The following is an 11,149-nucleotide window of genomic DNA, read 5'->3' on the forward strand; positions in this document are numbered from 1 at the left end:
GTCGTGAGGTAGTAGTCGGGAGCGATGTCGTCAAATGCCAAGACGTAGAGCTACACAAGCCAAGGATGTTTTCGATTCCTAGTTCCCCAAAGAGGAAGCGACCAAGGGTAATCGAGGTGCGTGATTCGAGGTGCCAAGACGCGTACTAGCACTGAAACTGTTTTGCTGCTGCTGAAGAATAATCCAAACTCGAATAAACCAGCGAGTTGATATCTTTTTTATAACAAAAATCAACAAGATTATTCCAAACCAAAAAATGAGAAAGAAGGTCGCGATGAACCTTGATGGGCGCGCAGCCTTCTTGTTAAAGAAAGTGGGCAGCGAAGAAGGTGCCGTCAAACCCGATTTTCGCTCCCTCGGGGCTTTAGGTTGGCTTTGGTTCTAGCACCAGCACAGGGCAGGACCCAGATTTGCTTAAACGGACGGAAGCGAGGTGCCGAGGGGATGTCGCCTAGATTTTGGGAGCCGCAAAAGCGTGGGATGGAGATGGAGAGTGGATATTGTTTTGTCTAGGATCAGGGGTTTGGCAGATATCAAATATGTATGTAAGTAATGATGGTGATGGTCAAGGTTTACGCTTAAGAAGAACCATAGAAGGATTATGCTTACATTGTGTTATACTTACACTGGAATTATCTTGTTGTTAATCACTTACTGCGACCGATGTACTGCTAACGGGGAGATTCCCCTTCACAGTCATAGCATAAACTCAATCCTTATTAGCTATCTTCTAGAATCCATTCCTGAGTATGCTGTTGAACATTCACCCCAAGTTAGATCCTGTATATTGTCCGTTACACTTCGTCCCAGGCATGGAACTCGGCAACTGCCACCTTCCTTGGCATGTATGTCATGATCCACTGTGACATGAGACTCGATAGCACAATCTCTCTTCCAAGCCATTGATCCTTTTGAGGGAAAAAGCAGAAAGGAACGTGGTGGTTAGCTCTGTCGTGAAGTAGGAGTGGGTCGCTTGAAGTGAGGACCTTGATGGACAGTTTAGCCTCATCGAGTGGGCGGTTACGGCCGTTGAAGAAGACTCTGAACTGTGGCTGCAATTTACATATCTCCAGGTATGAACGTTCTATAATTGGGCGAACACTGTCTTATTGTCTTTTGAGCCTCTTCTATGATTAATAAATTGATATTTGTCAACTTTTTAACACCATTAATAACACTAATTGCAAGTCAGCGTTCCAGGAACGTTGAAAGAACCTTCAACATAAAGTGTGGCGGTCCCCTACAAGTATCAATTCCGTCAAATCTCATTGGTCAGTCGTTTCAACAGCCACATCCAAAGATTGGAAAGGCCATCAAGGTTCTCTCTCACTTATGGGTCAGCTCTCATCCATGAAAACCACCCACGCAATCATAGCCAAAGGCCTCACAATCGGCTCAGACGGCAACATTAGACCCTCCAGTTCGACCGAGGGCGTATATCTGAGACCAATACACTAATGCATCAGCTGCATCTGAGGAATCAATATTGCTCAGCTGACCATAAACAATATATCGAACTCAAAATGTTCATAGTGACATGAAGTGTGTGTCACAACTCTCACTAGCAATTCCAAATCTATGGATGGACACCTTCAAAAATACAATGCCTAACGCCAATGACATGCTTCAATCGTCCAAAGTCGTACAGTTATATAGCCATATTAAACTCTCGAGACCCCCACAAGCCGACCGCTAACCGTCCTCCCCGTCGCTATTCCCGTTTAATGCAGAGCCCATCACTGGATTCCATGTTGCATCATATGTATGAGCTACCACACACAGGGCCCTGTCAATCATGATTCCACGGCCCGACAGCAGTAGTGGCATGCATACTGCTGTGCGCATCCACAAAACGTGGCATGGTTTCACACCATCATTATGAGGAAAACTGTATTTCCAATCCAAGGGTTCGGAAAGGCTTGTCGAGTTTCCTCAGGTCAATTCCACTACCCAAGCTGAACAGGAGAGATTTGACCCGCCCTTCCCACAGCACCCCTATTCGCATGTTTTGGTCCAGACGGGTTTTGAGTACTCCAGCATATCTCTCCTCGCCTGGCTTTTCGGGCTCTGGTTCCTCCTTCGGGGGCGGAGGAGGCGGCGGTGGTGGCTTGACCGCGACTGGTTCGGGATCATCCAGACGCCATTCCAACTTGGCTTGGAAACTGCGTTCCTTCGGTCGTTTCTCCTCTGGCTCATCAACAACAACCACTTTGTCTTCGACAACCGGCTCGTCCTCAATGACAGGTCTTACGAATGGCTTCCGCCAAAGTTCCATGCCAATGGCCCAGGCACTTTCGTAGCTGAAAACATTGAACTCCATCCTAGTGGCAAGGCTGCAGTGCTTACCGGCCACTACGGCATAACTTGCGCTGATGTTGCCCATCAAGGGATTCAGCGTTAACGTCGCGGATAAAGGCGTCCCCTTGTGGGCAGGTAATGTCGCAAATCGTGTTCCCACACTGATTCCTCCCGACTTGTTCAGGGTGCCGTAATAGATTTCTCCACCGGTGCTGAACCGCCCATAGATTCTTTCCTTATCATTATCGACATGGGCTTGCTTTTCCGGACTCTCGGCATCACCGCCGAAATTGTATACGCCCCTGAAACCGAGCAATCCTCCGTCCGAGGACGCCAGACCCTCGAGTGCGTACTTTCCCACGTCATATTGTGCCAAGCCTAAAACTGTGCCGCCGTTCCTAAGATGCTGCGCAGAAACAGCGCTGAGCTGGACTTGAAGCGCGGGCGATAGTCGTCTAACGAACAGAGCTTCGAGGAGGGACTGGGGTAGGTACAGGCGACCGTAGAGGAGAGACGATTCGGGCTTGTCCTTGGTCGTCTGAAGGAAAGGATTCGTTCGGTGGGGAAGTTCGGCGAGGGGTTTGTATGACCGTAGAAGTTCTGGGAGATTGACGGTTTCCGACTGCGGCGTTAGGAGAAGTCGAAGCGGGACCGACGAGAAGAGGTATGAGATGGAGCCATCAACGATTCCGACCGAACCGAGCTGGTAGGATGTCGCGAAATTGGTGCTTGCGAGGGACGAAAGGGTGAGTCGTAACCCTAGAGGGGTCTGGAAGTTGAGAAGTGCTGCAAGTCGAATTATTAGTACAAGTCATAGCTCAAGTCGATGCTGGGACCTTACCATCACTTGTCACATTGAGCGCTGCGTATGAGTTGTCGCGATTCCATCCTGTAGCTTCGTAGAAGGCGCTGTGGACATAGTCCATGAACTCGCGCATATCAAGGGTCGATTATCATGCCTCCCTAAGAGTGACAGTTGGTCACTCCGGAAGCTTGGTGCTTTAGTTGTGCTGAAGCTCGAATAGGTAGCAGGTAAGATGAAGCTTGATGGAGGCAAGGGCGGGAAAATATCGGCAACCTGTCATGAGTCTTACCCTATACTTTCCAAACTCGGACTGCGGATTGCAGACGGGTCGTTACAAATTCATGATAGAGCAATTGAATTTCGATGAATACTGTTTTATCAGCAAAGCCGTGTCCATAAGACCATGTTTTAATTCATAAGTACACTCGTAGGAAAGTTGGCAGTGAAATAATCATTTGAACAGAGGCAGATTGCAGACACCGAACATCAACATCAGCAACATGGCTCAAGACTTCTAGGAGCAAAGTTACAGTGTATGAAGTAGGATCATGCCACGAGAAACTTCGTCGATCTAGTCCCAGATTCTTTATCAGTAAAGGACAAAGAAGGACAGTAATTTTATCAGAAGCTGAGCAGAGGGCTACCAGCATGTGGAGTCACACTTGGTACATACTCAAGCACCCTTCCCCCCAAACACCATACAATAACCTCACCACTCCAGACATCATACTCAAAGCAAAAGAACAGTATATAACAAAAAGATTACTCTGAAAAGCAAAAGAAAGGTGATACTCCGGTGCGGGGAATCGAACCCCGCTCGCCGCGGATTTCTATGATGAAAACGCGGTATGCTAACCGATACACCACACCGGATGTAATTTGATGAAAGAAGGAGAAGAGTATGTCGATTATAACCGACTCAAATTGGGCTGTTAGCGTTAGATCTAAAGTGGATTCAGGTCAGATCTGAATGGAGACGTAGATCGGGCTTAAGAAATCAATACGTCAACGATTGAGTCTGGCCCACGAATGAGATGATGCACTACAAGAAAGAAGGATGCTGGGTAGATTCATACAACGGGGCCCGTTGAAGAGACTGGAGGAGAAAAAAGTCCGGTTAAGATATTGAGCTTATTTTGGAGGTAGATCATCGTTACGCCCCTGGCATAGATCTTCACCAATCAACTTGCACGATAGAACCTCAAACAATTGCTGCTCGCAAAAAAAGACCACGCTGAGCGAAGAATGTCACTGCTGTTCATAACAGCTCTATTAATGGTCTACGTTATCCACCCGTCGTAAACCCGACAACAGCCGTAGTAAATGAATGTCACAGCAGCTCAGACTCAAAAACGTTCCAGAACCCCAGCCCAGAGACTCGGTTCATGTGGCGTTTTTTTCTTGAAGAGAGGAGGAGTCCTTGTCTCATATGAGGTGAGACATCACTTGTCGAATCTGGGGAAACGATACACGAGATGGTCAACTGCAAGCCATGGCCAGCCCCTACTCATACAAGGGCTTGCATCTGCATCATGCTTGATGTGTTGTATTCAAGTCTCTCTTCCCATCGTCCGCATGCGGAGCTGCAGATACGCAAGCCTAGACTTTGTGGCTTGTAGAGCGGTTTTCTTTTTTCTCAGCATGCCTTATTCACAGTCAAAAACCTAGGCTGGCATGGACCCGGAGTTTTCACTCCGTACATGAAGTAATTCATGGTAGTCAAGAGCTGCATTAGTTAGTGATCGAGAAAAAGAAATGCCCCAAGGAATATCTCAGGAGTGCATGACGATATATCCTTGCTTGGTTACATCGGACGACAGGAACGAGTCAGCTGAAGACATTAGCTGGGAAAAAAAGTCGCAACATGCCCCGGAAAACGACCCCTGGTTTTCTGTGTGGCGTTGAGCATCCTGGCCTTCACTGGCGGGGGATGAAGTGAGCTGAAATCCTTCGACAAGGATTTGCCTCGTTTTTAGAATGGCTTTGTTCGTATTTTTCCATGCAAAGAAAGAGTGGGAGATCGTTTTTGTCTTTCTGTAGTCTTCAATTAAGTGCGTGTATCCATTGTCTGTATATGGGGAGTGTCGCCTCTCCGTATATCTGTATATAGTATATCCAAACTCGCCAGCTAAAAATTGAAACAAATAAAAATTGGCTTATTTCGCATGCTCAATGCTATAAGGTTCATGTCTCGGAATCGAAGAACTCGCTTCGCTAACAGCCCTCTCGTGATGTTCCATGATCTCATCCTCCTGCTCACTTTGCGGTTCGCTATTCGGCGATCTAACGACGTGTGTCACAACCGTCTTCTTGATGCCCGCAAGGTTTTCGCGATGCTTAAGCTCAATCTCGTCCTCCTCGCCGAGTTCGATGTGTGTCCTCGTAAGACCACCTGCGAAACGACCGGGGCGAGTGCTGGTCTTGTTCGTCGTGCGGGAGCGAGAACTGTAGTCGCGCTCGCCATCGCCGGAGTTGTTTCCGGCACGAACAACCTTGCCGATTAAATCGGCCATGTTCATCTCGATGTGGAGTTTGCATAGATACACGAGCGGGTGGAATTGAACGTAGACGAAGCTGTTCGGTAGAGACATCATACCAATAAGGAGGATCTGTCAAATATCAGTAAAAGAACACACCAATATCTCGGAAATCATAACTTACGTCCAACGCAATCGAGATTCCGACAAGGAACATGTTCATGTGATATAACCTCGTGTACTTTTGCAGACCATTCGCGACAAGACGTTTCTTAACAATCCAGATAAAGTAAAAGTTGAGAACCGCATCCATAAGTGCGAAGAGGACCTTTTCGACTCGGTCCCAGACTTCGTTGACGTGGATGAATGTCTCACTGATTTGGAGGCGCGCTGGGATCCAAACCGAGAAGACACTGATGTTGATAGCTAGAAGGATGAAGAAGCATGTCCACTTGAGCATGGTTGCATTGCGGCGGACGACCATGAGAAGACCGACTCGATTGATGATAATTTGGATCAGACATTGAACTTGTATCGACCAAAAGACGACTAAACATAAAGTCAGCACAGAGTTCCCATACAAACAAGCACAAGAGAGAGGTAGACCTACTGATAAAGAAATAATACTGAAAACTAGGCTTTATGAATCCCCGGAGATACAACCAGACCAGGATTCCAAGAATGGTACTCGAGATAACCTCAGCCCAGATGAAAGCGATATAAGCAGTCAGTCGTTTTCGTCGTTGGACAGCCGCCTGTGTTTGACGAACGGCCTTTGCAGAGTTGAAGATGGAAACACCGAGAGATAATCCCCAGATAATCGAAGCGAATTGCATATCGGCGTCGGAAGGAGGCTCTTCCCTGAAGTGCTCAGGCACGAGGAAGCCTCGCTCTTCAGAGCCCATGTTTGCGGTTAATGAGAGACTGAATCGATATGGTCAAGGAGTGTAAATGAGAAAGTTGTTACAATATGGGAAAGTTGATGCAGATATAGATCCAGCACGGGAGGAATGTGGATTCTGTGAGGCAGGTGAGATGGGTTTATACTCCAGATTTCAAAGAGAAAGAGTCTTGGCAGGGAGTTGAGATGAAGTATGCCAGGTTTCTAGAGACAAGGCAAACGAGTGGTGAAGTCGAGTCACGGCCGTGCAGTTGATACACTTCCCCAGACAGCCAACTAACTAAATTTACAGCACCAGAAGCAATGCTAGAGCATGAATCTTCAGTGGCGGGAGTTGCATCCGGTGGTACGCAGGCATTATCCCTACTCCGTACGTCCAGCGCTAACTAACGAAGACTAGACCAGGGAATAAGAAAGGAAAGAAAGAGGCTGTGGCGTTTGATTGACCGCTGTGCTGGTATGAAACCGAACTAGTAGAAGAGCCACTTAGAATCTATTCTCAACAATGAAAGAACCTTGAATTATTGTCCAGATCATCAACCAGGTACTGTAGGCAAGTAATTGATGTGGATTCTGATAGACCCATGATACTGTTAACCCATGTCCGGGGAAACATCCTAGTACAGAGTATAAAAGCTCCTCTCCATGTTTACATCCAATACTGATGAAAAAGAATCTCCGTACGTCCGGATGAGATTTTAAAAGTTGATTCTGATAGCGCTAGGCATGGCTATGTAGTATCCCCGCGCTCTCCCCTAGCGTACTCGCGAGTCAAGGTCTCGAACACAAGGCTGAGATCGACAGCTAAAAACGCCAAACTAGTGCTGGCTCGCATTTTGCTTTGACATTCCTTTATCCCAGAGGATTGGTTACAGGGTCAGGGGAAGCGGCTTGAATAGACTGTTATGGTAGACTTTTTACGGAGTACCTTCGCTTCTTAGTCTGGACGTTGAATTGGGGCTCGGATAGATGATACCCAGAACTCTATTTTATGAATAGTCTAGACCTATGAGACAGAGGATTCATTTGTGCAAGTACACACATGTTCTGGATTCGAAGGCACTCTCAATTCGATTGCCATGTATTTAATTCATCTACTATTCAAGCTATACATTGTCTATCACTGTGTCTATTCGTACTCTCTAATCATCTCCGGGATAAGAACCTGGTATAGAGCGGCTGAAGCGGATACCTCGAAATAGCTCCCCTCGCACAAACATCAAACGGCCCGTATCCTCCGTCTCCCGCTCAAAGCAATCTAAAACGTTGATCTACACAATACAGCCAACGGTAACTTCGGTACAAAACCCAACGTTGGGTATGATCAACACCTGTAAATTAGGCCGTAAAGACCCCTGTAGTGTGTCGTCTGTGCTCTTTATTGGCCTTAGCTTCTGGGACCTAAGCCAAGAAACGATAGAGCCCGAATTTGTCTGAACCATAATCCACTGAGCTGAGATTATCTATGTCATCGCCAACCGGATACATGTTTTCCACCGAACTAAGCATTCCTTCCATCAAAATTTGTAGATCCAATCTGACTCTTAAACGGCGTATCAGCACCGGAGAAACAGACTATACGGGCGAGTGAAATTGGCTCTAGAATCCTTCTGTCTCTAGTCATAGAGCTAGTACAGAGTATTCCACATACATTCAACTATGTCCGATAATAACCGCGAGGACTTCACGTCAAGAATGAGGCTGTCAGTCATATCCGTAAGGTCTAGTCAAGGTGTAGAACCTATAAGCGTTGGAGTTACACCGGTGGCTGTATTAGTTTGCCATAGTCTGGTTGCCTTCCGATTCGACGAGTCCCCTCGCCTTCACCACCATATCTGCTATCTACAAAACGACTCATCTCAAACACAGAAAGTAATAGATCATATGATCTTATCACAAGTGAACCTTTCTCTTAAAGATAAACTAGTCCGAGCACAGCCCTGCCACAAGACTCGAATCAATCCAACGCCTCAAAGTCATGGCGATACTTTCACAATCACTTCTGTGCATCAAAGCACAAACGCCTCAAAGCCCCAACCGTCGTCTTAGACCCGTACCATTCCCGGCAATGATGAAAAACTCGTACGACAGTTGGACCCCTGGATAGAAGCCCAGTCCAGCCGGTATAAGTTTCTGCGTCTAAAGTTGGGGTGCAGGACTAGACCGTGATAGTTTAAAGACTACACACCATCAGACACATGTACAGCTCAACACGTGCTCTTCTACTCGGGAGCGTTATCCCCGAGACAACGTCGATTTCGCTGCGCGCTGAAGGCCAAGCCCTTTTACCCGTATACCTAGATTGAGGCTGAGGTTCAGGTAAAGGTCAAGCTTCGATTACTGATAGACAAAGACTAGCCTATTTGGATATCTGTACGAGAGACATCAAGCCTATATAAGAAAGGAGATGCTTCTCTTACATTTCCCTTCACCCGACGCTTCTAGATATCCCTACTCGTGGCAAAATGTAGGCAGGGGCAAATTATTGTGCCCCTATCCTTAGTATGCTGGGATGGCAGGTGATTGTTAGAAGAAGTATCCTCTGAGGCTCAGGCTACAGAAATAAAGTAGCCTAACCGCTAGCATATGCTCGCATAAGGTGGTGAAGTCATTTCGTCTCTTATGCTCTCGGTGGCCACTTCTTCTTGACACCCTGGTGGCTGGCTGGATGACTTCGCCGAATGTATTGAAAATTATAATGGATTGTGGAGCTGCGTAATATGAGGAATTTGGACTTACTGGACATTCCGCGATGCCATGACTGGAAAGGTGAGTATAGTCAATCTGAACACATGCACCGTTTTCGAAAGCGGAGAAAGTTACAGAGTGTTGTTCTCTTTAGCTACTGGATCTCGAAATACATGGGGAGCTTCCCTCTAAAGCTCTCGTATAATGCTTCCTTCTAAAGCTTTCAAATAAAGCTCCCTCTCAAAGCTCTCAAAGCTCTCATATTAAGCTTCCTTCTGAAGCTCTCTAGAGCTTTCCTTTTCGTGATCCAGTAGCTTCCTCATCTCATCGTCCAACGCCAGGTGTCTTGAATGTTGACCAAAACCAAGCAAAACTCAAAAAGTCGGGTAGGATTGCTCCAGGTTAGCGACCTTGGCCTCAAGCTCACGCACTTGCTGCCGAGTAGTTGCGTCATCCGGAAGGGACAGTTGCAGGCTCTCCATGTCGTCCCTGAGTGAACGATTGACCTTCATGGCTCTGTTCAGTCTGAGATTGAAATCCTCGCGCATTCGCTCAATCTTCTCCTCAAGGGACGTCTTCATGTGACTCATCTCCAGAGAGAGTTGAGCTACACTATCGTTGTTGGTCTTGGTGATGAAGTCCTTCAATTCCTGGATCTGCTGGCTCGAGAGAGCTGGGATCTGTTCAACGTTGGAGCTAGCAGGCGTAATGACACCAACATCAGAACCCTCAGTCTCGGAGGAGAACTTAGAGGCGAAGGCGTTGCGGCCCCGGCGAGCACGTCGGCCAGACCGTTTGGGACGATAGGGGTTACCCCATCCGCTGTAGACGCCATCGTCTTCCGCGGAAGTCTCCTGGAGAGTCATCCCCTTCGATCGGACGCTCTCTAGATCGGACGCTGCATAGGTGCGATTCGCCGCAGAAAGACCCCAGGCACACTTCTCGTCGTTGGAGCCCCATTCGGAGCGCTCTTGTCGTTGGTAATGTTGATCATCTTCCCCCAAGGGATCAGGCGAGGGACGAGATGGAATCCAAGTCCCAGGCCTAACAACTTCCTCGGAAGGACCATCGGCATTGTTGTTGTTCTGCTGGTCAAGGGCTATGAGTAGGTCAGTTAGCAAAGGACATATGCAGAGAAAGCAGACATGTAACTTACCAGGGGACAGTGGAGCGTCTTTCGTGTTCCACCAAGGGCCGTGGACAATGACCGTGTTCTTTGTCTTCAAGGACTCATCGGGTTCATCCTGGACAGAGTTACGAACTCCTTCATTGAATGTTTCGACATCGTCGCCAGAACACTGATAGCCCCGAGCGGCAGGAGACTCAGAGGTGTCCCAGTAGGTCACTGGGTTTCCACCCCAGTCAGTTGCTTGGTGTTCGTCCCAGTCAATTGCTGGGTATTTTCCCCATCGGATAAACCTGTGAAGAGGCAGATTACAATCATCCGGATAGAACCATTTGAGGATGACATAGGCGGAGAATTTGGAGCGCTCTGAGTAAAGCGGGTGAGAAATGGCGTCCCAAGCGTGGTTTTCGGTGACGGACGGGCTCCAGAGATAGTCGAAAATCTCGATCTTAGACTGAACATCCCAGTGCCGAGAGTGCTCGTTCCAGACATTCCTGAACTGCTTGAGATGATACTGACCCAGATAGACATGCGGGACATCGCCGGAGTCGAGAGGCGGAAACTTGACGTTCATCCCGTTCGTCATCTTGTCATAGTCCCAGTCAACGGCTTCCTGTTTGTTATTTTGTGGTTAGTTGATCCGAGTGAAAATGATATGATACATGTGGTTTCTTACATCTTGTTCATTCTTGGGAGCGCTCATCTTGAGTGTCTACGAGCGGTGCTTGAGATAATTCTTCGTTGGATCGTGAAGATGTGCGATGCAAGAGTGAAAGCTTGCGTTGAAGAAGTGAGGAGGAGAGAATTTTATTTCCTCTGGTTTGCTTTTAAAAGTCCGCTCTCCTGCTGACGTA

The 11,149-nt window shown here is 47.5% G+C and overlaps 3 protein-coding genes and 1 non-coding gene across 4 annotated transcripts; all 4 read right to left on the bottom strand.

Moving 5' to 3' along the window:
* Positions 1–1,837: 1,837 nt before the first annotated feature.
* On the bottom strand, positions 1,838–3,236 carry B0J16DRAFT_394682 (uncharacterized protein; the record flags this gene model as incomplete). The annotated part of the gene is made up of 2 exons (XM_046132141.1): positions 1,838–3,084; positions 3,140–3,236. The coding sequence occupies 2 exons, from the start codon at positions 3,234–3,236 to the stop codon at positions 1,877–1,879; spliced, it is 1,305 nt and encodes a 434-aa protein (XP_045986598.1). The 3' UTR covers positions 1,838–1,876.
* Positions 3,237–3,894: 658 nt separating this feature from the next.
* On the bottom strand, positions 3,895–3,976 carry B0J16DRAFT_t88. Its single transcript has one exon. It is a non-coding gene; the product is annotated as a tRNA-Glu (tRNA).
* A 1,141-nt stretch (positions 3,977–5,117) lies between these two features.
* Positions 5,118–6,952, bottom strand: B0J16DRAFT_333569 (uncharacterized protein). The gene is made up of 3 exons (XM_046126843.1): positions 6,191–6,952; positions 5,765–6,129; positions 5,118–5,712 (listed from the first exon to the last, which is right to left on the bottom strand). The coding sequence occupies exons 1-3, from the start codon at positions 6,483–6,485 to the stop codon at positions 5,260–5,262; spliced, it is 1,113 nt and encodes a 370-aa protein (XP_045986599.1). The 5' UTR covers positions 6,486–6,952; the 3' UTR covers positions 5,118–5,259.
* Positions 6,953–9,465: 2,513 nt separating this feature from the next.
* B0J16DRAFT_394684 (uncharacterized protein) lies at positions 9,466–10,998 on the bottom strand (the record flags this gene model as incomplete). Its single annotated transcript, XM_046132142.1, has 3 exons — positions 9,466–10,268; positions 10,326–10,908; positions 10,972–10,998. 3 exons carry the CDS (start codon positions 10,996–10,998, stop codon positions 9,544–9,546), a joined length of 1,335 nt encoding a protein of 444 aa, XP_045986600.1. The 3' UTR covers positions 9,466–9,543.
* Between the last annotated feature and the right edge of the window lie 151 nt (positions 10,999–11,149).

Source organism: Fusarium flagelliforme (genome assembly GCF_020744385.1).
Source record: "Fusarium flagelliforme strain FIESC 12 MPI-CAGE-AA-0113 chromosome Unknown B0J16scaffold_2, whole genome shotgun sequence".
NCBI classification, from domain to species: domain Eukaryota; kingdom Fungi; phylum Ascomycota; class Sordariomycetes; order Hypocreales; family Nectriaceae; genus Fusarium; species Fusarium flagelliforme.

Coding starts and splice junctions, on each gene's coding strand:
- B0J16DRAFT_333569 (XM_046126843.1), bottom strand. CDS start 6,485: ATGGGCTCTGAAGAGCGAGGCTTCCTCGTGCCTGAGCACTTCAGGGAA. Junction 6,130..6,190: donor TCAGTATTATTTCTTTATCA/GTAGGTCTACCT, acceptor CTTTATGTTTAG/TCGTCTTTTGGTCGATACAA. Junction 5,713..5,764: donor GAATCTCGATTGCGTTGGAC/GTAAGTTATGAT, acceptor GATATTTGACAG/ATCCTCCTTATTGGTATGAT.